This window comes from Dioscorea cayenensis, chromosome 12 (assembly GCF_009730915.1).
Source record: "Dioscorea cayenensis subsp. rotundata cultivar TDr96_F1 chromosome 12, TDr96_F1_v2_PseudoChromosome.rev07_lg8_w22 25.fasta, whole genome shotgun sequence".
Taxonomy (NCBI): domain Eukaryota; kingdom Viridiplantae; phylum Streptophyta; class Magnoliopsida; order Dioscoreales; family Dioscoreaceae; genus Dioscorea; species Dioscorea cayenensis.
This window is the reverse complement of record NC_052482.1, coordinates 10349106-10377032: the sequence shown is the minus strand read 5'-3', so window position 1 is coordinate 10377032 and position 27927 is coordinate 10349106. Positions and strand designations below refer to the sequence as shown.

Here is a 27927-nt window from a genome sequence, read left to right as displayed (position 1 = left end):
GGGACACGTGTCACAATGTCAATGGTGAACTACACTAACTACACCTATCTAACTTCACCTAAGTCATTCACTTTTTTTGGTAGGCACTGGGAAACTAATAGGAGGCGGGTTTCTTTTTTTTTTTTTAAATTTGCTAGGACCTCTATATTATTTTTTAAAAAATAGCATTTAAATTTTAAAAAAATTAGGGGCAACGAATGATCTTCTGTGTTGTAAGTTTGTAACTCTATTATTTTGACAAATTGGAGAAAAAAAATAAAAAATATTTCCAAAAAACATTGTGCTATTAATTGATTAAATTATGCATAAAAAAATTATTCTGATTTCAAGGTATTTCCTTTACTTATTAAGCTTGAATTTCCTATACCCGCCACCAAAAGGGTTTTTGAGTGAAATAGTTACGTTTTGCAACCCTCCATGAAATTTCTATTCACTCTTCTAAAACCCTAATTCTCTCCTTCTTTCCCTCCTCCTCAAAAACCATAAAAAGTCTCTCGATTGGGTGGTAAGCATGGAGAAATCCGGAAGAGGCATCGAGGTTGATGACCATGAACCAATCGAAGAAGAAACGGCAGAGCTTGACGATGGAGAAGAAGCCTCTCAGAGCTTTCTCCAATTAGGAGATTGTTCGGACGTCTGCAAAGCCATCATGGAACGCTATGCGCGCTCCTCCGCCCCTCAGCATCGCCACCTTTGTGCTTCGGCTGCCGCAATGAGATCCATCCTCCTAGATGAGGGCCTTCCACTCACACCTCCTGCCTATTTCGCCGCCGCCATCACTGCCTTTCTTGATTCCGACTCTGATTCCACTGCCGCCCTTTCTGCATTCATTGCTATTCTTATTCCTCACATCTCTGCGGAGTCTCTGACGCCGGTGAAAGCTGGAGAAGCTGTCGTTGTTCTTGTGGAGTTTCTCAAGGACCCTCCGAGCGGTATGGCTACTGGGACTGTTCGGTCTGTTATTAAGTCATTGGGTTTCTTGGCTTTGCGCGTTGATTTAGAGGACTGGAATGCTGTTCAATTGCCACTTGATACTCTGCTAGCATTCTCCATGGACAAGCGTCCCAAGGTATTCAGACTTCTTTTCTTTTCATATTGTATAATATTCTTTCAGACACAACCTACGGATTATTGGTAAAGATTGAGTTTTAGGCTGAAATTGGTTTATTTATTTATTTCTTTATTGTTTCATGATATAGTTGTGAATAATTGATATTTTCTTGGAATTCATTGGCCAATGGTAAAAAAAATCCTCTCAAAATGCTTTACTTACTTTAGTATTTGACAGTTCCTGTGAGTCATATTGAATTGTAGATTCTTTCCTTTGCAAAACTTGAAGGACATAAACTCCGTCTAACGCACAGAGAACATTGACCTTGCTATTCTTTATTGATATTAGATCCATTCTTGATGATTGTCTGGTATTTTCCACGGCAAAAAAGCTTCCAATAAAATTGGAAATCTTAATGAGTATTGTGATTTACAGCATTTTATATGTATAATACATGCTGATGAAAATTGGAGACCTTTAAAGTGTCATTATGGATGAAACATCATAATGATTATTTCTCTTTATGGCAGGTTCGTAGGTGTGCTCAAGTATGTGTTGAGAAGTTAGTTAAGACATTTCAATCTTCTTCTGTAACAAAAATGGCAAGCAAGGCTGTGCTCTATGTATATAATAGTTGCATTGTTTTGGCAAAAGAACAAAATCTCTTTAAACCAGATGTACCTCGAAATAGACTGGTGTCAGAAACTGGGCAAATGAAAATTCTTCACTTGCTTACTGTCTTGAAACAAATCATTCCTTATCTTTCTAGGAGGGTTAATGCAAAAATCTTGGCAGATGTTTATAGTCACTTAGCTTGTCATTTTACATTCTTCACAAGGCATATCCTTAGCGTCCTTGAGGCACTGGTGGAACATTGTAAAGTTGATGTTCTTGTCCACCAATCGCAGGACATTATATCTTCTCTTACATTATATTTATCTGTTGGCAAGAAGAACCCTGTTGGTACTGTTATTTCTGCATCAACTTTATTGCGTAATCTTCTGCGGAAGCTTCATGATACAGAATCAAACATGTTTATGAAAAATCTTCCCGTAGTGGTCACCTCCATTGCAGGTTTGTTCATGAATTATTTATTTATTTATTAATTTTTCATTTTGCCTATTCATTTTATGAAAGATGGGAGTTATTTGTGGTTAATCATCATATGATAAAGTCATCTGAAGTTTATTGTCTTGCCTTATTTTTATGTTTCATATTATAAAAATCTGCCATCTTTATCATTACATAAGTCTTAACTTTTCGGATGTTATAGCTTCCCTTTAGTTATATACACTCTAATCCTTAAGTTTGTTGGAAAGTGTACTTCATTGGTCTAAATGCCTAACTTTGCCTAATTTGAAATCACATGGAAGAATTAAGGTGCATTGTGATGGTACAGAGAGTCGAAGGCAGTCTATTATACATGTATTTAGACAATGTCTGTACATTTACTTAAACTTCAACAGTTTGATTTAGCTTAAAAATTCAATGCCAATGTTAGCAACTGTAAGCTGTGAAATTGTTTTAAACTGCTTAGATAGAAACTCTTCGTTATTCTTTATTTTCAATATGTATTTTTATTGCAAGAAACATTACTTGCTTAACCTTTTTACATGTTAGCATTAATGCATGTTCCTTTGGAATACAAGCACTGTATGAAATACGTGTATCTAGTGCTTGATAGCTAACTCAAGTGCATGCAATATTTTTAGGTTCGGTCTTAAATTCTAAACACCAAATTGGAATTTGGGTATGAAGTAGGCAACTTTTCCTAGCATTTGATTGATGTGGTCGGAGAAAACATTGTCTAAGGAGGTAATTTTGATGTGGTATGATATTGAGATTGGTTTAAGTAGAAGTTTTCGATATTTAGGCTCTGTAATCCAAGAGGATGGGGGAACTATAGAAGATGTCACAAATATGATTAAGGCAGGTTGGGTAAAATGGAGGTAGTGCTTTTGGAGTTTTATGTAATTGCTGAATATCTCTTAGATTGGAAGGTAAGTATGTTGGAGTTGAGAATGTTGAGATAGATGTCAAGTGTTATTAGAAAGAATTGATTAAGAAATGAATTTATGCGGCATAGATTAGCAGTGATGTCTATCACTAATGAGTTAAGCGAGAATAGATAAAGAAGGTATTGGCATGTCTTTACATGACCCGTAGGTGACTTTATAAGAAGGTGGGAGCTCTCGAAGTGGAAGCCGTAGAAGAAGGTAAATTTAAAAACTGTTTAGCAGAGTTTTACATAATGATATGGTAGAGTTTGGTTTATCAGGTATTTTGACCATTGATAGAGCAATGTGGAAGGGAAAGATTCATATAGCTGACTCCAAATAGTTAAGAGGACTAATTGCTTGTTGTTGTTTTAATGACAGAAATTGACCATGCTATATTCATTTATTCTATAATAGGGGCCAAATAGATTAAAGTGAAACAAGGATAAAACCAAAACAACTTTTTCCTTAACATCGCTAGTTGCTCTAATACAAACTATGAATCACATTAACAACATTTGATTGGGCCGAGTTAATTTCCATAACACCCTGTTGCACAATCGCAAGCGTACGATTTTTCACCAAGTAGTAAATAAGTTATTGATCCCACGAGGACCAAGCGCGATTACTAATCTATTGTAACAATAGGATATTGTAGAAAAATGGTATACAATAAAAACACATAGAATAGTCTACATGTACAGATCTTATAGGAAATGTAAGATGCTAAAGAAGGAAACAAATCAAGCAGCTAATTCTCCTAATATTATAGAATTGACTAAGCCATAATTTATGGCCCATCAATCCCTACAAATCTGTCATACAGTTCATAAATTCCTAAAGATCTGCCATAATTTCTGAAGATCAGCTGCACATCATTCTTCTTTTTTCACACTCCCCCTCAAGCTGGTTTGAATATGTCTTCCATAGCCAGCTTGCCAATTAGCTTCTCAAATTGTTTCTTAGGAAGTCCTTTTGTACGAACATCTGCCACTTGTTCACCAGTAGGTATATAATTCATACAAATCAGTCCATTCTCTATCTTTTCTTTGATAAAGTGCTTGTCTACCTCAACATGTTTGGTTCTATCATGAAGAACCGGATTATGAGCTATCGAGATTACAGCTTTATTATCACTGTACACCTTTATGGGAGAAGCACTTATGACTTTCAATTCATCTAAGATCCTTTTTATCCACAGCACTTCACAAATTCCATGAGCAATTGATCTAAATTCAGCTTCTGCACTGCTTCTTGCCACTACATTTTGTTTTTTACTTCGCCACGTAACAAGATTTCCTCCAACAAAAGTACAATACCCAGATGTTGATCTTCTGTCAATCGCACTTCCAGCCCAATCTGCATCTGTGTATACTTCAATTTGTAGATGACCATGTCTTTCAAACATTAAGCCTTTCCCTGGTAAACCTTTTAAGTATCTTAGAATTCTGTACACAGCCTCAAAGTGTTCTGGACCTGGTGAGTGCATAAACTGGCTTACCATGCTCACTGCAAAGGCTATGTCTGGACGAGTATGCGATAGATAAATTAGTCTACCAACCGATCTTTGGAATTGTTCCTTTTTCTTTCCTTCTTCTGTTTTGGCATGTTGGAGCTTCTCATTTGAATCAATAGGTGTTTCTGCTGCCCTGCATCCAAGTAGGCCCGTTTCTTTAAGAAGATCTAGCACATACTTCCTTTGAGAGACAAAGATTCCCCTTTTAGATCTAGCAAATTCCATTCCAAGGAAATATTTTAAAGCTCCCAAGTCCTTGATCTCAAAGTCGTTTGCAAGAATCTTCTTAAGACTTTTGAGTTCATCAAAATCATCACCTGTTAATATAATATCATCAACATAAACAATCAAAATAGCAACTTTTCCCTCCTTTGAATGTTTATAGAACATTGTATGATCTGCTAGACTTTGTGTATATCCATGTGCCTTTACAGTTTTCCCAAAGCGTTCAAACCAAGCTCTAGGAGATTGTTTGAGTCCATACAAGGATTTTTTCAGCCTGCACACTTTCCCTTCACCAAGATTCTTTTCAAAACCTGGTGGTAAACTCATAAAGACTTCCTCTTCCAACTCCCCATTTAAGAATGCATTTTTTATATCTAACTGCTGTAAAGGCCAGCCAAAACTCACAGCTAATGAAAGCAAGACGCGGATTGAATTAATTTTCGCAACTAGGGCAAAGGTCTCTTGATAATCAATGCCATGTGTTTGTGTAAATCCTTTTGCTACTAAATGGGCCTTGTACCTCTCTATACTACCATCAGCTTTGCACTTAACTGTAAACACCCATTTACATCCTACCACTTTCTTCTCCTTTGGTAGATCAACTATCTCCCATGTCCCATTCTTTTTCAGAGCATTCATCTCTTCCAAAATTGCTAAATTCCAATTCGGCCTATCTAAGGCTTCCTGAATGGTTCTCGGGATAAACAGATTAGAGATGTTTGAGGTGAAAGCTTTATGCGAAGCGGAAAGACGATGATAAGACACAAATTTAGCAATGGGATGTTTAGTACAAGTTCGGACTTCTTTTCTAAGTGCTATAGGTACATCAAGATCAGCAATAATAGGAATTGAATTTGTCAACAAGGAAGGATCAGAATTACCTGAAAAGGTGGATGAACCATCGCCCGAAGATAGTGGTTGGTCTTGTACTAGAGTTGTGAATAAATCTTTACTTCGATGAGTACGTCTTCTAGCATAAACACGAAGCTCTGAGGTAGGATTAATAAGTTCCTGTTCTAGTATTTCTTTCTCTATTTGTGAATCATCTATGTTTGACATTGGTAGATTAGTACTTTCTTTTTGTTGATTATCAATTGCTTGATCACTATAGGAAGGAAAAAATATGTTGGGCAGTGGAATAGATGTTTCCCAAAAACTATCTTCATTTCCTATCTCCCCCTTAAGACAATTTTTTCCAAAGTATGGTTGATTTTCAACAAATGATACATCCATAGTTACAAAAAACTTTTTTGTTTGAGGATTATAACATTTATACCCTTTCTTATTTGGAGCATATCCAACAAACAGGCATTTTTCTGCACTAGGATCAAGTTTAGATCGAAGTTTGCAAGGTATGTGGATAAATACAGTGCACCCAAAGATTTTTAAAGGTAAATCAGAAAAAAGTCTACAATCTGGAAATTTTTTTTTGAGACACTCTAAAGGTGTTGAATATTTTAACACGCGAGTAGGCATCCTATTTATTAAGTAGCATGCTGTTAAAATTGCGTCTCCCCATAAATATTTTGGTACATTCATTGAAAACATAATAGCACGTGCAACCTCAAGTAAGTGCTTATTTTTTCTTTCTGAAATGCCATTTTGTTGAGGAGTGTCATTACAAGTAGATTGATGTTGAATCCCTTTTTCTTTTAAAAAATTCCCCAACAAATGATTGAAATATTATGTTCCATTATCAGAATGAATAATCTTTATCCTTGTTTGAAATTGATTTTCAACCATATTAAAAAAGTTCTTGAAGATACTTTCCACTTCAGATTTATCATTCATCAAATATATCCAACACAAACGAGTGTGATCATCTATGAAAGTTACAAATCATTTTTTACCTGAAAGTGTGGTGATTCTAGAAGGGCCCCATACATCACTATGAATTATATTAAATGGTTTTGAGGCAAAATATGGTTTTGGTTTGTAAGTAGAACGATGACTTTTTGATAATAGACAATTTTCACATTTAAAAGATGAACAGTCCAAATTTTTAAATAAATCTGGAAACAAATATTTCAAATATGAGAAACTAGGATGTCCTAATCTAAGATGCCAAATCATAATTTTGTCACGAACAGAAAGAGAACTCATACTCGTACTCAAGCCTTGAGCTTGTTTATTCTTGAGAAGATTGTTTTCAAAGTAGTAAAGACCATCCACCATTCTAGCACTGCCAATCATCATCCCCGTGCTCAGGTCCTGAAATTCACAATGACAATTGGAAAATATAACACGACAATTAGAATCTTTAGATAGTTGACTCACTGATAAAAGGTTACACGCAAGATTAGGGACATAAAGAACAGATTTTAGGATTATTTTTTCAGAAATCTTTACAGATCCTTTCCCTGCAATAGGTGTGAAATTTCCATCTGCAATTCTAACCTTTTTATCATTAGGGCAAGGTGAGTATGAAAGGAAAATATGAGAAAGATTTGTCATGTGGTCTGAAGCACCTGAATCGATAATCCAAGGTGTGGAAATAGAATGGCAGGAAAAAACATTATATTCTCTACCTGTTTGAGCCAGTGAAACACTAGGAATACCAGATAAGGAATTGGTCTTTAGCAGTTTTAAAAGATGATCCATCTGTTCTTTAGTGAAGGGACTAGAATCAACCACATTTGCACGAGCAATTTTATCTCCAGGTTTGTTACTCTTCCAATTGGTAGGTTTTCCATGTATTCTCCAACAAGTTTCACGTGTGTGACGAGGTTTGTTGCAGAAATCACACCATACACGTGGCCTGTCCTCTGCTCTGCGCTGGTTGTTGGTTGTCACGTGTGTAGATTGTTCGGGTTGCATTTGCATCAGCTGCAACCAAGGCAGAATTTTCAACCAATCCCTCAGATTCCCTTTTACCAAGCATGACACTCCTGCGGCTTTCCTCCCTTCGAACTTCAGCAAATATCTCTCCAAGTGAAGAAAGTGGTCCACGACCAATTATCCTTCCTCTTACTTCGTCAAATTCTACATTCAGCCCAGCAAGAAATTTGTAGATACGATCATCCTTCACAGTTTTCTTGTGGTGATTGAAATCATCCATAGACTTCCATTCATAGTCATTGAAAACATCTAGATCTTGCCATAGCCTTTTAAGGATATTGAAGTACTTGGTGACGTTATCTCCTTCTTGTCTAATCTCCCTAAGTTTGAGCTTCAATTCATACACTTGAGATTGATTACCAAGGTCTGAATACATCTGGTGAACATTTTCCCAAAGCTCCTTGGTAGTTGAGTAACACATATAATTTGGAGCAATGTCTTCTTCCATGGAATTAACAAGCCATGCCATAATCATGCAATTTTCAGCATCCCAAGTGGCAAAAGATGGGCTTTTCACATCTGGCATCTTTGTATCGCCAGTCAAATACCCAATCTTTCCCCTCCCCCGAATATACATCCGTACTGATTGTGACCAACGCAAAAAATTATCTCCATTGAGACGTATGGTGGTTATCTGAACAGAATGAGATTCAGAGATGGCAACCCTAAAGGAAGAAGGGGTTGATTCAGACATTATGACAATCTAGGGTTTTAATTTTCGATAGAATATGGTGTGGAAAAAATCAGGAACTTGGCTCTGGTACCATATAGAAAAATGGTATACAATAAAAACACATAGAATAGTCTACATGTACAGATCTTATAGGAAATGTAAGATGCTAAAGAAGGAAACAAATCAAGTAGCTAATTCTCCTAATATTATAGAATTGACTAAGCCATAATTTATGGCTCATCAATCCCTACAAATCTGTCATACAGTTCATAAATTCCTAAAGATCTGCCATAATTTCTGAAGATCAGCTGCACATCATTCTTCTTTTCACATATCTAGGCAATTAAAAGGTGTATGGATGGAATACTAAAAACAGCTAGCAAACTAAACTACACAAATGTAAATGCAGAATTGCAGGGCTGTGGACTGAAGATCAGGTTTGGTAGGCCTAGGTTAGGGAACCTGCCACAAAGAGTAATGAAGATGCGCTTAAATTTCTACTAGATTTAGGTAGATCAATTGAAGGATAATAATCCTTAGCTACTTGTTACTTTCTTTCAAGAGATAACAAGTTGGTTGAGATTAAGCCACCCCCTACTTTCGTGGTAAGTGACCTCTCTCAAAACCCTATTAAGCTTGATGAGTAAACTACAAACCCTTAAGAAACATCTTTCAGTGATTTCAGGACTGACTAGGAAATTCCAAGATCTAGAATAAGCTCTCAGTAACTCTTGACCCCTAAGATAAAGCAAGCAAGGCTTTCACACTCACAAGCTGTGCAACATAAATCCATAGTCAATTCAAATTAAACTACCATTAACTCATAAAAGATCCATACAAGCACATCATTCATCACTACCTTGGGCTAATCCCCAAACTTAGAGAAAGTTTTACACTTCCATGTCTTGATTACAAAAGAAAATAAGAGAAGTAGCAATCATGCAAAAACACAACACAGGAAGGCTTGGAAAAACCCCCTTTGTTCTGTCCACCAATTTGATCTCCAGGTCCCTCAGCTGTTCTTCTTTCCTTTTTGGCTTCCTTTCAGGACCTTTAGAACTCCTTTTCTTTTCCCCAGCCGCCAGCCTCTTCTTTTCTGCCTTTTTCCCTCTTTTTCCACCAGAAACCCTATCTTCATGCCCTTTTATACCCCCTGTGAGGAACTGGGTCCCAGGAACTTTTACCTAGCACATGCGGGTTGTGTATCCTGGAAAGGCTGGCCCACCTAGCAAGTGTTGTCATTGTCCTTTGTGCCTTTGGAACATCCTCAATTCAGTTAAGTTTTGGGCCAACTCCAACTTCCTACATGCAAAGTGACTAAAAGAAGTAGTTTGTGCACAAGGGTGAATAATTTATTACTAAAGCTAGGAAAATGCATGCTAAATGAAGAACAAACAGCTGAATGCATGGTTATGAATATGCAGTTTTTATAACAACACATCCCTCATAATTTGGGTTTAAACTTTTCTTCCTTAGCTACTCTAGCTTTTAAATCTAGATTTTAAATTAATTAAAATGCAAAATAACACGGGTGATCATTACTAATAAGTATTATGATAAATTGCTAAAATATCCCTGATTTAAAGGAAGTCTAACACCCTTGTCCTATGAATTGAGAAGTAATAAACATAATTGAGTAGGTTAAGTCAAAAACACCCAATTATAACAAAATTGAGGAAATTTTGATATGAAGTTTGAAGTAATTTGTTGTAATAGCTAGAGTTTCAAATAAGATGGAAAGTTTGAAGATGGCAAATATGAAATCAGATCTGGGCAGTCTCACATTGCCAATGTGATGGTTGCACACCACAAGCGACTTGCAGCTGCAACCAAGAATATTATTTCATCAAAATAACTACCTTGTCATCCAAAAGAAAATTAATAGCCCTAGAATAACTCAGTCAACTGGGCCAGACAGCTGGGACCGCCAAGCAACTAATTACCTGAATAAATACTCCTAGCAAGCATAAAATAGTTGAAAGATAAACATGTCCCCAACTACTGGGCCCGATTTAAGAACATAATGTAAGCAATAATTAAATCTTAATAATGCTGCGTCATATAATTAGCATTAACAAATTTTAGACATGGTAAACAAGTTTGGAATAGATAGAGATAAAAGTTTTCCATTTAAAAAAAAAAAAGATTCAGAAACAAATTTTTATGCATACCTTTTTAAACCACTACCAAACACTACCTAAAGGATTAGGATTTTGTATTGTAAGTTGGGTAATATGTTTATTTCGGGTTAATAGAACCAGTATAAATTATGATTGGAAGGAATTATTTTTTATATTTTATTTTTTTGGCATGTAAGAGGCTAAAGAATGAGTAGGGGAGAATGCTCAAAAAATGGAAGCAATTATTAAGCTAAACAAAGAATACAAAATTAACATAATTAACATAACTAGTGGCTTTACCCTCATATTTGATCAAAAGAGATTGTTAAGTAGCAATTTGGAGTTAGATCAAGTGATATAAAGTATAGCTTATGGAGAAATGGATAGCTTGGATGCTATGTTGGATTTTGTTTTGGCTCATGATGTGATTACATCAAAGGGGATCGTTAAGTACAAGTCTTCTTTGTGAGTTTCAGAATGAACTTTCATTAACTTCACATGAGGTTTTCACCCTAGGGTAATTTTCTTATAATGTGTGACATTTGATTATACTTTTACATCTTAGGAGAAGATGAATGAATGGTTTGACTGGTACCTCTCATCATAAAATTTTCAGAGCCAAGTATATCATGTTGGACTTGTTTTTTGAATCCTAAATCAATTAGTCCATGGAACCCTTGCATAAATCTGCCACATGGATGGTTTCCTGTTTGCTGTGGTCACACCAACTGAAGGTTCTAGTTTCTAATACTCCTTTGCCAAGTTAAGAAACCCTTTGCTAACTGAAAAAATTATCTTTTCATTGTCAACCACATTATAACCATGGTAGCTTCACAGACAAATATTTACACTTACTGGAATTAGGCTGCCATAAAATCCCTCTAATTTGTAATGAAGAAAAATGGACATACCAATGCCAATTTCAATGTCCGAAGTTGATTTTCACTTGGTAGTCTGTCATCTCGCACCTAGTTTGATGTGACAGTACCTATCAACTTCTTTATTCGCCCTTTTCATCACAAGTCATTTTTCTGTGCTTATTGTTGCAAAAAGATTCTGATTTTCAGTTATTTTATGTCATGTGGTTGAGTATTTTAGCTTGATTTATTTTAATTGGTACCAAGATTAAATGTAATACAAGAAAGTTGTGGGATTTCAGAATTGTTTACTAGTTATGGGCATGCAGCCTTTACTTTTGTTCATCTGTATTGATTAACAGTTGGTTAATTTGTGGATTATAATATTCGTTTTGTGGAAATTTTCAGGTTTTTTAAATTCTGATGCCAACACATCGAAGCATGCTGCTGGATTATTGCAAGATTTGTTTAACTGTCTTCTTGATGAGAGAGTCTTACAGCTTTTTGCAAGCCATTCAAGTGATAATGGGAGAGACAGTTCACTTGAGATGATTGCTATTACTTCTGCCTGTACTATGTTGGACAAAATGTTCACCTCCTTCAGTTTTCCTTCTGAGCATGCGTTAGCAGTTATTGCATTTTTGTTTCTCAAACTTGGTAAATTCTGTCTCATAGAGTATATATATATTTTGAATATCTATTATTCAATGTCATGTGTTTATTTGCCATTCTATTTTAGCTGTGTTTGTTTTGTTCATACTGAATGATTTGAAGGCCATATTTATTGCTTGTAGTTAGATTCAATATTTCTTTTACGTTTATTTTTTTTTGCTGAATCTTGCTGCAGGTAAGGTGAGGTCTAGCGCTGTAAAAGTTTATTTATATTGTCATTCTATATTTGAGGTTTTTTATTTTATTGATTTTCTAATGAACTGCAATTCTCGTTGTGCCTGCATGCACTGAACCACAGATGGCAGCCTTGATTCTCTGCTGCACATGGTTCATTATTCCTCATTGTGAACCTGTCATGCCTACCTCATTGTGGCACCTGAAAAGTTGACTCCATAGGGCATGTGATTTTTGTGAAAGACAAAGTGAAGCCTGATCGGATTTTTTAAGTGTAGATCATGGCATGCTAGATCTTCTTTAAGCTGGTGTTACTGTAGATCGTTGGCAAGGTTGCTTCCTAACTTTAGTCCTGCTCAATTTCTTAATTTGAGCTTGAAAATCCTGTAGCTACCTTCTACCTCTCCCAATCTTATCCCTAATTAAGATTGGTGGATTGCACCATTTTCACTAAGAGATTATTGTCTACACCAGGTGATATCTCTTTGCTCTTTCTAAAACAAATGAAGAGCATCAACAGATGTCATGGGCATCTCACATGGAGCTCATTGAATTTAGTTATTTCATTTTGGAGACCAAGCTACTATGTGTGAACGGTTTGCTGCTTAGCCGAGAGTTCTTGATGAAGATAATAAGATGTTTTAATCTGCCTCCCTGCTAAGTTTGATTTTTTTTCTTTTTTTCTTCTTTTTTATTTTTTTTTAACTATTTGAGGACACGATTTAACCCAGCTTTGGATCATGTTCTAGTTTCCTTTTTCTTTTTCTAATTATTTTTATAGTAAACTTTGCCTTTTAGCCTACTTCCCTTTTTATGATCTCATGTAATCTAGTTTTTCTTAATCTTTTCTTTATTAGGATGATTACAAAATCCATTACTTGCTTGGAGAACAAAACCCATCCTAGAAGGGAGAGTGGGTTTTAAAAGAGATTTAAATTAAGGATACATATAGGGGAGAACACTAACATTAATCATTTTATTCCTTCTACTTCTTCCACTCTCTTGAATTATGGCAAAGAACAGAATGCTGAAGCAATCCTAGTCATTTTATTCATGAATCCAAGGCAGCTATTCATCTTCTTCTTCATCCTTTTTTTTTTCTTACACAGCAGATTTTTCTTTCATCTAGTATATATCTTTAAAAAGTTTCCTTTTTTTTTTTTGGGAAACAAAGGATTTTCACAATTACCTACAAATGCCTCGATTTCAATCCTTTGTTATCAGTCACTACTTATCAAATAGCCAATAGTTCATCAGTGAAGCTCGTAATCCCTAAGCAAGCCTGTATTTGTTTTTTTATTACAAAGTTCCTCATTGTTTTCGGAGGATCATATGCTGAATTTTGCTGAACTAACCATAGCTTGTTTTTGACTGGTTTGACTTTCTATTCCCATAATGACAATGCCATGATTGATCTTAGACACTCTGTAGATTGACTTTTGAGTTCTTTTTTTCCAGCATTAGTTCATATCATATAGGATGCTGCAAGGCCTAAATCTATACCAATAAAAGAAAAATCTGAATAACGGAGATGAACTTCATAAATCAATTATACATGCAAGGGTTTTTGAAAGCAGTTTAGTTCCAAAATCAATTGCTAAGGATGTTTGAATGCTTTGTAGCTGCAAGCTGAATGTTTGACATACTAATTTTGGTTTGTTGTTTGTCAGTTGGATATAATATTGAAAAATAAATGACAAGTTAGTTAAGTGGTATCAGTTTTTTCACCTTTCGAAGTAATAAAGTCCTTTTAGTGAGATGTGTCTTTGATTCCAATAAGTTTTGGACAAACAATACTCAATGATGAACAACTTGAATATTTTGCACGCATAACAGTGTTCATCATTGGATCTCCATTTTTGTGAACATGACTGCTGATTTGGAGTCATTCTTTCATCCATTTTGGTGCTATTTGCAGTTTCTTTGTTTTATTAATTCGTGGAAATTATTATTAGTATTGTCATCTGATATATATTTATATATCTATCTGTACAGGGGAGTCATCATATTTCTTCATGAAGGACATTTTGCTCAAACTATCACAGTTGACTATGAATGAAAATGAAGATCTTCCTAATATGAAGCATGTGAGTCTCAATATGTTACCTTTCTAACCTCTGGTAACTTGACTTAAAAAAAGATAACGAACTGAGGTTTTCATGATGTAGGGTCCTCAACTTATTTGGTTATAATCTTCATTTTTATGGAAATGGTTGCGACAAAGTCTATCTTTTGGCTTGCCATTTAGGATTTGGAGATTGCTTCTATGCAATTTGTATTTTGAACTCCAAATTTGATGGAAGAAGATTGTTGTTTATTTATAAATTTCAGTGAATAATAGAGACTTCGTTACAATTAACAAATTGGATAAAAATATGTAGAACTTAGATTTAGTAAGAACCAAATGGACTGAGCAGAGATCATTCATACTAAGAAGGTGCCCGGTGACGTTTTATTGTTATATCTAATTTACAGCATTACATGGATTTAGCTCATGAACCAACAAGAGATTGCTTCAATTCTGGCGGAATTAGAAAAAATTACTGAATCTTCTGGGTTTATTGCTGAAAACGCTTTTGTGTCGGAGAGATTTTGTGACAAAGCAATGCAAATGTTGGACTCCATGAGATCAGACACGAGTCCTTAAGTTAACTTGAATTAATGCTTATGTTGAGACATGTGCAATGTAACTACTCTTACATATCAATTTCAAAATGTGGATTTTTGTAAAATGGCTATGCTAATTACACTCACTTGATTGCATAAAAAATTACATGGTGTAGTGAATTTATACAATAGAACTATGTTTTGGGAGGAATCATATGGCATTAGCCATTTATCAAATGATTACAATTGGTAATTTTATTTGTTTTGATCATATATAGTGACAAAGGAGAGAATCTGAGAAAATAAAATCGGTAGGACAGTGAATACACACTGTGAAACAGAAAACTACAGAAAGGAGCTCAATGAAAATACAGTCTGGCCTCTCAAGAAGAGAGCCTCTTAAGTCTAGCTGAAGGCTAGGACATTTTCTGTTGATTTTTCCTTGAATGAGTTCTTCTTCAGTAGCCCAGCCGGTAGAATCAATCTTTCTTTTGCCACTGGAACCCTGTCAATGACAATTCAGAGAATTTGATTTGGTTTCAAAATCTGCTGACCATGCAATAATATGCTTCTGCTTTGTGAACTATTGTTGTATTGTCTTTTCTGTTAGTTGTCGTCGGCAGTCATTTTTCACAGTTAGATGTTTTGTTTATGGGGAATGATGGCTTTCTATCCAATGTGCCATTCTACATGTATACATTTATAGCCTAAATGGTTAACCTTGCACTTTGCAGAATGCTGGATTTCTTTTTTCATTACAAATCTTTTCTCTGTCTTTCTTCAGCTTCAGGAATGTATAGGGGCTGCCGTGGTTGCTATGGGACCAGAGAGGTTACTTTCTCTGATGCCCATATCTCTGGATAAAGGAAACTTGACTTGTTCAAATACCTGGCTAATAGCCATCTTGAAGAAATTTGTAATAGGAGCATCTTTGCAATTTTTTATTGAGCATGTTGTACCCCTCGCAAGATCTCTCCGGAAAGCCTATGATAAAGGTATGGTGATTGATTGGAAACAAGATTTACATATTCATTTCAGAATGTAATGTGTTAAAAGTTTTATTTTACTTTCCAGCTAAGAAAAAAAGATTGCTCCAAAATTTGAAATCTTGCTCACGTGATCTGTGGGATCTCCTACCTGCTTTCTGCCGTTATCCGACTGATACGTCTCAAAGTTTGGCATCCTTGTGTAAGATACTAATAGTTGCCATGAAGGAAGATCCATCTAAGCATGAAACAGTGGCTATTGCTTTGCAGGTTTGCTGTTTTTTGTGTGTCTTGGAATTTTAATGACTCAATTAATTTCCTGAGTGACTATGTTAGACTTTATTCCACATCTGAATTGTTTTGTGGTGGTTTATGTGTTTGGTTTAATTTAAGTCTCTTTGTTGTGTGTGTTTTTATTTTAAAGAGTTATTGTTTTCCTTTAGGAGCTTGTGAATGGAAACAGAAGCATACTCAAAGATAACCAACATGCAAAGCAAGGCTCATACTTTTCTATTTGTGCTGTTCTAGAATTTGTTAATATTGATCTCGCAAGCTTGCCATTGGATTTATCCAAAAAATCAGCATCTAGGAACATTGAGGCATTGGGTGCTAGTTCAATTGATTTCATTCAGATTCTGACGGACATATTCTTTGATTCTCCTCCAGAAAAGCGTACTTACATTAAGGTACAAATCTTTCTTTTATGGTCTTTCAATTTGCCTTTAGCAGAGCTTTGATAATGAGCTTTGTTTTTTATTTTTATTTTTTAGATGTGGGATCACAACTGATCTGTTCTGGGGGGAACTGTTCCTAAAGCATTTTAAATTTCACAAACTCAGGCACTCTGTGTGTGTGTTTGTTTTCTGGACCTGTTTCATTATTCATGTGTAGATTTATGCTCCTTGTCTTCAGTAACATATTTTTAAATCAAATATTCATGGAAACCAAAACAATTTCCAAAATGGTGTTTTTTTTTAAATTATTATTAATTGGAGTGGAAATGAATTTTGGAACCAAATTGTAGAACTGTGGATTAACTATGTCATAACTTTTCCTTGCCCAATCTTCCTGTTGAAACGAGTCCTTCCAAGCTCGCCACCCCCTTTTGTCTGATGCAATAACCATTCCTTGCTCCTTATCCCCTAATTTGGCTTCTTAGTGATGCACTTTTGTTTACCTAAGAGTCATTTAGGGCTTCCAAGTAGCTTGCCCGTAGCTTGAGCTTGGCCCAATTATTTTTGGTCTCAACTTGCTTATGTAATATGCAAGCTGGGCCTAAGCATGATAGTTATTCTTGGCATTAATTTTGAGCAAAGCTCAATCATAGAGTTTCTCATTGGAGCTTAACTTGAAATAGCATAGTTTATTTCATATCATATTATAGAAACTGTGCATTTTATTGTTACTTATGTAAATTTCTATTAGGACAAGACAAAAAACATACTATGATTATTGGAAAATGTTTCATAGATGCTCATTCTCAGCAAGTGTCTTAGTTTGACCACTGGAAAAACTGTGCTGTTATTCATATAGCTCCCTGAAGAAAGCTGAGAGCCCTACTGAAGCTCAACTTGGTGAATTGGCTCAGGGAGAAAGCCTAGTCCAACCTGAAATGCTTGAGCTTGCATCAGGTCTGGACGAGCTTAGGATTATCCTGCCTCTTAGGTGTAATGGTAGCTTGACATAAGCTCCATCTGACTGAAAGCAACTTGAGCCAAACAATTTGCTTGCTTAGGCTTAACTTGCGACAACTATAATGAAATATAGGGAAAAAGCGACTTCCACTACAATTTGCATGAAAGTGGAGAAGTCCCATTTGTCCTCATATTCTTTGCTCTGTTTTAAATTGTTGGATGGATTGAATAAGCAGTTTGAAAATTTCCTTGCTGGGGGCGTGTTAAGCATGTAATGTAATATCCAGACTTTTCCTTGAGGACTTTGTAACAAGGGGGATGACTGCCTCTAAGAAATTAAAACAATTATTGTTTGGTCAGAATTATGCATAAAATCTGAGAGAACTATCCTACTTGAGCAGGGGGTATTAGCAATGCTGGAGAAGGGCTTAAAAAAAAAAAGAAAAGAAACTGAACCAAAACTGAATAACCAATATGAGAAAATTGGTTAAGCAAACCTATTGGTTGATTTTGATTAGAATGTTTTTAATATTCAGATTTTCTGTTTCTCTTTGGTTCATCTAAAATTTTTTTCCCATTAATATATTACATTGTAATAATACATTTAAATATATAAAAATTATAAGAAACCGTCATATGTTGGTTATCCTGTGTTTCCACTGCTCACACCTAGTTGCCCGAGGTCCGGGGTTCGAATCTGGCCATGCACTCTGTATATATATATATATATATTTTATTTTTTAGTCTTTTGTCATATAGATTTCCTTTTTTTCCTTTTGATTTTTACTCTTTTATCTTAAATTTCTAGATAAGCCACCAAATGTTCATTTATGGTTGAAATATTCAAAACATTGATTTGGGCATAAAAATTGGCTCTTTATGAAAAAGAATTAATATATAATACAGAAATATATTTGTCTAAAATTTGTGTATTTACAAATACAAACCATGGAGGCCTAAAATCACTACAATTAGATAACAAAGATGCTGTGTGGAAATAAGAAAATCAAAAGATGCTAATTTTTTCATATTGAAGACAAGAATAAATCATTTCAATCCAAACACGCTCTAGATAACCAAGCCAAGTAGTATCTTGAAGGACAATGAGTTTACTTTGTGATGTTCATTTTGAATCTAAGAGTGAATGAAGTAATTTAAACTTTTGTCTATTTTTTGGTGTAATATAATGGTCTGTGTGTCATGATTAAACATTTACTATAGAGTAATAAACTTGATTAATCATAATAGTGGGGTTTTTCAGTGAAGAGGTTAAATCTATTTAATAGATCTAGTCTTTCTTTATATATATATATATCTTGTATTTTTTTTTTTATTATTGTTCTTGATATAATGTTGGAAATAAAATAAACCAAAAATTGCATAATAGACCTGGATCGATTAACCTGTCCAATTGTTTCTGTTTCACTTCTGGTTTATGAAAACTGAATGAATTGGTTTGGTTCAGTTAACCAGACGGTGCTTACCCCTAACTAATGTTGATGAGATGGGGGAACTAGTTGCTAGGGATCTTCAATCAGTTGACATGGTGTATCAATTTTAAATGCACGAATCTGTGATATTTCAGTTTTGCACATCTCACAGCTAATGGCTTAGCAGCTCAAAACATTTAGGTTGGTTTATTAATCTAATCAAATCCAGACTATATTCACACATAAAATATTAATTCCCACATAAATTTATGCCATATTTACAAGCACAATCTTAAGTACATCATATTTAGCAACTACAACGACTTGGTAAATATATCAGGCGATGTTAATTTATATTTTTAAATATTCTTATAAGCTATATTTCTTCTCATATTAGAAGGTTTTGCATGATTTGTTGACCATAAATCTACTTCGTATTTCATAAAAAATTTCTCATGTTATTCTACTTTTCAGGAAGCAATTAGATGTTTGTCTTATGTTACTGAGAATGCATCCATGAAAAATTTCTTCGTGTTATTGCTGGAGAAACTTGACTCACTGGTTAAAAAAAGTGTAATCGGGTCTGAACCATCAGTTGGCCATGCTCAAGTTAGTGATAAGAAGGAAGATGCAAGGATGGCAGTTGAACAGAAATGTGAGAAAACAAGGTACCTTGACTTGCGATTCTTTTACATCTCTGCACTTGTAAGCCATCTTTCTTTTTCTCATGTTGTTATTGTTCGTAATGTTTTTTAATTATGGACGAGACTTCCTCTGTCACACATAGTGAATGAATTCTGGAATAGCAATAAGATGTCTCTTAACCTCTAAAACTCCGATGAAGGTGATCTCAGTTTGTCCTCAGTTTCTTTTGTTTTGAAATAGTGGAGGGTAATTAGATGGCTTGGTTCACATTTGCCTGGTTGTATTGTCTGTTATATCTATTTTGTAGACTCTATCTATGTCATAAAGCTATGTTGAGCTTTGTATTTGAAAACAAGACACGAAAGTTAACATAAGTTGTGTCTAGTGCAGGTGTCTGGTTATGGAGCTTGCACCGGCTTTTGTTGAAGCAGCTGATGAAGACCTGATTATTATAATATTTGATTATATTAGATCTTCTTTATCTGTATTATACTGTATCACTGACTCTTAACTTTTTCATGAATGACCATATAGTCTAAATTATTTGCTGATTGCTTTGTTTTCAGGCTATTGATGAGCCTAGTCAGTGCAAGGCTTACTATGCTTTAAGTACAATATTGAAGGTATAAAGGACATTCGTTGCTATCTTGTTGTCCATATGCATGTTATTTGTATTGTCCCAGTCTGACTTTCGTATTTTTGTTACATATAGGAGCACAGTTGGTTTTGCTCAACTCGGACTGATGATCTAATTGACCTGCTTCTCAGCATAAAGGGACCTGCTGATCATGAAGTTCTGAAAAATCGTTTCTTGTGCTTCCATTATTTACTATTCAATCTACTGAAGGTAGTCCATATTATTTATTACGGCTGTTCGATGCTCATCTATTCAAATCTGGTTTATTGTTTTGAGCAATTTGTTGTGTTTTTCAAGATTGGAACATGATGCCAACTTTATTATGTGCACTACTTATGGGAAATTGTTTCTCTGCGGATAAAAATTGTTTGTCTGGGTTCCTCTATTGCTTGCTTTTCATATTGAAGTTTATGATCCTTCTTTTGCAGCAACCTTTTCTTGCCATGTAAAGTTTACCGTGTTAAATATGGGATGATGGAGTTTCTGTTGTATGCTTGAAGCAAGTCTTAATGATAAGCTATGCTGTTTAACTTGTGATGTAAAGTTATTATAGTTCTGTGGTAACGAAACTTACAATCACTAGCAAAGTGCTTTTTGCATAATTGATTTAATTTAGGACTAGAGAAGAAGGAACCACATGTAGTATTGCTTTGGTATTACTTTGAAGAAATCACCAGTAAAATATTTTTAGTGCATTTATGGAATGTGTCCCGACTGACTGGTCTATTGGAAGTCATGAAGAAGTGGAAGAAAAAATGGAACTACATGAATTGCAAGGCTATATAGAGAATGTACATTTCATTCCTTGTTTATAATACCTTAAATGAAACCTCTGAATTAGCTCTAAGTTTGGTTTTATTCGATCAGGTATTGATTCTAGGTATCCTATCTCCATCTTACAAAGAGTTGGTTGCTAAATTTTGCCTCGGGACACCTTAATTTGGAATGCCTTGACATTTGTAGTGTCATGTATGCGGTAGTTGATATGAACGGAAACACACACAAAAAGATGTATGCAATTCGATGACTCTGATGCTTTGGTTATCCTTTTAGTGTACTCTTAGTTGATCATATGGATGATATCTTATCGTATAAAGTTACATTATCTTTATCATTTTTTTATGTTTGTTGACTCAGGCACAGAAGCTGGTGCCTTAAGCAATCTAATGGAAGATAGCAATCTTCAATGTTGCAGTTGTCATTTTAACTTTTGTCTATGTTTAATGGCAATCCAAAACCCTAAACCCTATTTTACCAGGAACCCAGTTGAGTGTTGAATGCTCACTTGGACTTGCTTATGTCTTACTAAAATATGTTAATTTTGTCTCATCCATGGTATGAATTTTCTGTGCAGTAGTTATCATAATTTTATTTATGTTAATGCTGTGCTTATTTTGATTGTAATAATGTCTGTACAATAATGTTTCTGTTCAAGTCTGATTTATGAGTTTTTGAGATAAGACATCATCTAGTTAAAGTTGGCATGCCTAGTTGCACTCTTCAAAGGCAAACTTTGACACCAAGAAGGGTGTCATTTTTTGTTTGTAAATTGAGATTAATGATTAATATCTATATTATGGAGGTGCATGTAAAACCAATGAATTTTGGATGTTGCTTGAAAATACTTGGGCAGTTTTGTTTTCTACTGAAGGATATCCACAGTGGCTTTTATTCTTTTATGTTTTCCTGCACTACATTGTTAATTATCACTCCTCTGAAAATTTATAGGCAAACTTTATAGCGAACCTTATCTGTATGTTATTGTTATATTTCTTTTTTTTTTTTCAACCATGTTAATAGCCTTATGGTAAGTTTTTATAACATTTACTTTTTTACTTTTCTTGCAGGGCAAGGAGGAGAAAACATATATGAAAGCATTTTTAGTTCTAAATGAGATCATACTCACACTGAAGGTTTCTCAGCTTCTTGTCATTTTATGACATCATAATTAATTTAATATTAAGATTTAACATGACCATAATGAATTTACGTCTTCTCATTCTTTTACAAGTGGATTGTTTTCTGCGTGTTTATTACATTGCAATTTTGCTTTTTTTTAATCATCAGATAATCCAAGTCATAAATGTTGAGGTAGTCATATTTATCGGTCTAGAAAGTTAGCTTTTTATAAGCCATGGGTCAAGGTTTAGAAGTTTGGCTTTGATATGGCACATAAGTTTTGCTTCAGTTTTAGTAGAATTTATTCTTTATCACCTTAAATAACTATGATCCTAATAATTTGAAATAGAATATAAATATGGATTTGAAGCATTAAAAGTATTTGAAAGTTAAATAAAAGTAGATGGGAGCTTACCACTGTTAAATTTATGTTCATTTGGGTTTGACTTGTGCTTTTGTAACATTTGTTTTTTAATCACTTGCATAGCTGAGCTATGGGTTTAGTTTTTGTTTTATTAACGTTCTGATTAAGGCTCCTCATCAAATTGCATGAGATTATATATTGAATGACCAATTATCATACAATTGTGGTACAAGTCAATTGCTAGGCCACAGCTATTATGAGTTTAATGATTAGCTTTTCAACTAAATAAAAAAGGCTGTATTTTTGGCGCAATGCAGGCAATCAGATGAATTTCCAAATTTATTGATCTGATTAACATCAATTAAATATAACACTTTTAATTGGGTCATTGTCATGTTATTCTCCTGAAAGGATCTAATTGAACTCGATCTTTTGGTTTTGATCTATTACTATATCTAGGTTCAGAACAAAAGGATCCACCTTTAGAATTTAGGTGCTCCTATGCAAGCCTTACGCTGTTAGTTCATGATGATATTTGAAACAAATTTATCAGAAAGCAACTATTCAGTCAACTGAATTGCATGCATAACATGTCACCATTGTATATTTAGCCTTTTGTGCAGCACTTTTATTCAGTAGTAGTCTTTTTATCATTTTTTAAAATTCATATATTAATTAATGTGAGATGCACATTTTCATTTCATCCTCGCCAGTAGTGTCGGTAATTAGCAGTCACAACGCTAGTAAACATAAAATTTAAAATATATTTATTAGAAGTAGAATAGGATTGTGAAGATCATAAATAATTTCGTCATCTTTGTGACTGTACTAGATATTTTCATCTTCCGCTGCATTGCCATGGAAGTACGACTACTCAGTTTCTTGCAAAAATGACCTTTCCTTGAAAAGCTTCTATCAATTTACTCATTGATCCAAATTGCTGATTTACTGTTCTAACCATTTCTTTTCCCCCATGTTAGCATTTTTGAGGAAGCATTATCTGCTAAGTTAGCATCATATATTATTACTTTTTCTTTCATCCATCATATCCTCAATAATCATTTTGTTTTTCTGGGTTTTTGGCACTTAAATAATCAATATAGTGTAATGTAGGTTAATATTTTCTGCTGTTGAGTTAAATAGATGATTTGAAATTATTGATTCTCTGTATAGAAACACGAGGCTTAGCTTGTCATGATAGAGTATGTAGAGCACAAAGCTATATCTTTTGGTAATATACACTTTTATTCAGAACTACATTTCTCTCTGTGGTGTAGCTATTGATTTTTCGTTCTCCTGGAAGCTTGAAATATTGAATTTTATGTTTCTTACCCTCTAACGTTATGAGAGAAAAGTGCTGAGACTTATGTTTCCTTGCCAACTCAATTCTAGGCTAAGTATAGTTCATTGGATCTCGTATTTTACCTTGTTAGGTTCTACAAGAATTTAAGAGTTGTCTGCAATTCTGAAGTTTTCTGTCTTCATGCTTACACGTGCTAACAAAGTCTGAAATAAGTCCCTTCTTTCATCATTGTTTTCATTACCATGAACATAAGTTTCACTGTTATTCCTATAATGTTCATGCAATCTATCTTTGTAACTGTTTTTATGCTTTGTATATTCAGTCTAAGAAAGAATCAAGAAAGTTGGCATATGATCTTCTTCTTAATATAAGTGCTAGCTTGAAGAATTCAGAGTCTTCCATTGAAGAATCAAATCTTGAGAGACTATTTTATATGGTAGGTATTGTATATTTTATGATTTCCAACATTTGAATTCTATGCCACCTTGGCTCCTTCAGCTGTGGTTGTTGTTAGTATTATTTACCAAATACCTTTCATCATATAATAATCTTGCATGTCTGATAAAACATTTTTGGAAGAAGGTACACAATGGCATAATCGGTATTAAATCACATGCCACTCGAACAGTTTAAACACCTCTCTGTGACCACTTTGTAATATTGTGCTCCTATAATCCCTCAGTGTTTAAAATCCATACTTGCGTACATTTGAGGAATCACATACTACATTTTTTTCACTCCTAGGAGATGCTGCTGTAGATGCTTCATTCTTCTCATGAACTATATAACATGCTCTAAGTGCCCTTGTCCTTGGGTATCCAATTTTTCATATATAAATCCTTGTTTAAAGCTCATACATAGTTTACCAAACAAAAGACCTTCCACCCTGTGTCATTTATAACTATCAGAACTTGATCTATATCCCAATGGTGTATTGGTGGCCTTGCCATGTGTACTACTACACTGCTAGTATGCCTTCTGCAAGAGCTAATGAAAAAGATTTGAACTTTAGATTATCTGTGGTTTAGATGCAATTCCAATCCCATTTCCACCTTTTGAAGCTGAGGCTTATCAGTCATAAGAAATCTTGTGATTGCATTAATTTTCCTCCACTCACATGTTCTCTTTTTCTTTTTTTAATTTCTTATACCTTTGTTTTAGATCTTTCTTGGGGAATACTGATATCTATGGCATTTATTATTTAGTTGTACACTAGTAAATTGATTGTTTTTAAATCTTGATTGCTGTTATAATTTTTGTGGACAAGGGCATCTGCAAAATTCAGAGCATAATCTGAATGTTATAATCTCAGTAATTTCAGTTTCTGCTGGAGATGCTTGAGCAACTACCATAATGGCTAATAAGAATCTTGGTTTCTTATGTTCTTGTTTTATCTTCCCATGATAAAGCGGATCTTTTTCCTGCTTTAACTTCAAATTAAGGCATTTCCAAGGATGTGTATCAAATGCTAAATAAACTTAATTCCTTGTGGTTGACCATCCCCAGTTTAAATATGGTATTGCAATTACATTTACAGATCCTGGCCTCCAGATAATATTTTGCCTGTAGAAAGACTGATGGTGGAAGAACATGAGTTATTCTTTCTTAACTTTGTTTTGTGTACAGGTAATGGGCTATCTTTCAAGTTCATCTCCTCATATAATGAGTGGAGCAGTTTCTGCACTTTCATTGCTTATATACAACAATCCTTTGTTCTGTCTTACGGTGCCAAACCTGGTTACATCAGTTCTGGCTTTACTTGAAAACAAAGACAATGAAGTTATAAAAGTAAGCTTCTGCATCTTAGAATTACTGCCAAGTTATTATGCTTATATGCTATTGTCAAATCTTACTAGTTTATTCACTTGGTACAGGCAACATTGGGATTCATCAAAGTTTTGGTATCATCTTTACAATCCAATGACCTACTGGAAATCCTTCCTGATATTGTCACTGCGATATTGCCATGGTCATCAGTTTCAAAGCATCACTTCAGATCAAAGGCACTTGCTTTCTCCCAAATAATTGGCTTTGCCTTTTTGCTTTTCTAGATAACTATTCATATTTTTATGATTAAAAACTCTCCATAAATGGCAGGTTGGGATCATCCTTGAAATTTTGATGAGAAAATGTGGGTATGATGCTATTGATGCAATAGCCCCTGCAAAATACAAGGGCTTTGTTAAAAATATTACTGAGGTAAATTCTTTGATAGTATCAAAAATTGTACAATCTCTATATTAGTATGTCTCTTCTTCCATCGGTTCAATTTAGTTGCCTCTGAGTTGCCTTATCAGTTTTAGTTTAAATTATGTGTAAATTTGGTAGGTGTTTTTCACATAAATAGTAGACGCTCTATCAGCTAAGCCCAACTCTGCCTTTTAGATTTACAACCTCAGGCAAACAATGGAATGCTGATGCAAGTTCAGAGAAAAGAATGATAATGGTATTAGAGCATGCAAATGGATTGTATGACAAACAAGAAAACATGTATACTTCTAATTTATACATAATATGCCTCGCAATTCATCATTAATTGTCAATTTGTTCTTTTCAATCTTCAGTTAGGAATTTCCTGAGACATCTTGAAAGAGATTGATCTGTGTGCCATTTCTATGGTTCATGCTAACTCATCATCCAGATGAAATTGTTTTTAGTTTTTGTACCTTCAGAGACCAAGATAGAAATTCTGATAGTTTAACTAATGTATTCCCTATTCTGGTATTTGTATTATATACATCCCGTTAACATCTACATAACATTCCCTAGCGTGTGTCCTGGACTAATGCATTTCTTATGCCTACAAATTACAAAAGATGTAGGAGATATTTTTTCAAGTTGCTTGTACTTAATATGTTACTGCTTGCCATGAAGTCCAAAAAAATGAAAATAAAAAAAGAAAACAGAAAATAATTAGGTCGCTCAAAATTTTTATCTATCTAAATCAAACTATTATGCCAGATAGTTTGAGTCTAGGATGACAGTGACATCAATTGTATTTGACTTTGTGCATAGGCTTTTTCTTTAGTTTCAGGTGATTTTATATTTTTAATTTAGCTTGCAATACTGGGACTATTGTGAAGGTTTAAATACCAACTCTAATGAGATCCATTTAACTTTTGATTCACAATTTTTTTTTGTGGAGATCAATAGTTTGATGGTAGAGTCGATTAGAGAACCAGTACTCGATCAATAGTTTGATGTAGATTCGATTAGAGAACCAGTACTTGATCAATAGTTTATTTATTTATTTTGATAATATTTAGGATAGGGATGTCTCGAAAGTTGCTGCAGTATGCTACTTACAGTTTCCTATACCAAAAAACTGATGTCTTGTTTTTAACTTTCATACCACTATATATTTGTAGGCACGGGAAAGCAGGAAGAATCCTAAGGAAATTGCCAAATCAGACACACCTCAAGAATCAACTGATTCCAAAGCAGATAGGTTCAAGTCATAGATTTTATGTTTACACATTCTATGGCCTGCATATTTTTTTTTTCCAAATCTCATGCTTATGTTTTTAATATTTGCAGAGGGAAAAGGTTACGTGCAGACACACCCAGGTCATTCGAGAAGCAATCAGGAGCACGTAAAATCCAAAAGGTCAAGCCAAGGAAAAAACATCAAACAGCAAACTCCGGTGCTACCAACTCCAATCCTGCTGCGGCTAAAAGTAGAAAAAGTGAATCATTGGATAGAGGTGACTCTTCTGTTTCTGAGATTCGTTTTGGAGGAAAAAGATCTGGCTTGAACAAGAACAAGAGGGGAAACCCCAATGAGAAACCTAGGCAAAAATACAACAATAAGCGAAAGATCAATCACGGTAATCTTAACGGCGCTGTGACTTCCCCTATTTTGTCTCAAGAACCTAACAAGCGTAGGAAACTAAAGCATCCTAGAAGCAAAGGTAGGGCTTTTAAAAAGGTCGAAAGGATAAGTCAGAGCTAACGATTTTCTTCGTGAGCATATGAGGACATGCTCTTAAGAAGCTTTCAGATGGTTCTTCGATGCAAAAAAACCTAAAAATGGTGCAGAGAAATGTTCCACAAATTCAGAAAATGCAGTACAGATTTTCGGCATTTGGAAATGACATGCATGACTTCGTCTCTTGGTTGCGCGCTCTCATTTATATTTTGTGGTTATATCACTGAGGAATGTATTACTGTCTGAGCCTTAAGAGATTCTGTGGTAATATTTTATCATTGTTAGGCCACTGGTTCTTAAAATCATCTGGTTTTGTAATGAGTACTTAGCTCTTTGCAGAGTAATTTGCAAGTGTTCTAAAATGTTTATGA

At 34.5% G+C, this 27927-nt stretch overlaps 1 protein-coding gene across 1 annotated transcript; it reads left to right on the top strand.

The window, feature by feature from the left end:
• The first annotated feature begins 387 nt into the window (after nt 1–387).
• LOC120273552 (RRP12-like protein) lies at nt 388–27927 on the top strand. Its single transcript, XM_039280184.1, has 18 exons — nt 388–1069; nt 1582–2125; nt 11686–11934; nt 14119–14210; nt 15515–15725; nt 15805–15986; nt 16160–16402; nt 19255–19448; nt 19816–19909; nt 19992–20048; nt 20138–20272; nt 21910–21975; nt 23951–24064; nt 25255–25416; nt 25503–25631; nt 25726–25827; nt 26997–27076; nt 27166–27927. Exons 1-18 carry the CDS (start codon nt 512–514, stop codon nt 27578–27580), a joined length of 3627 nt encoding a protein of 1208 aa, XP_039136118.1. The 5' UTR covers nt 388–511; the 3' UTR covers nt 27581–27927.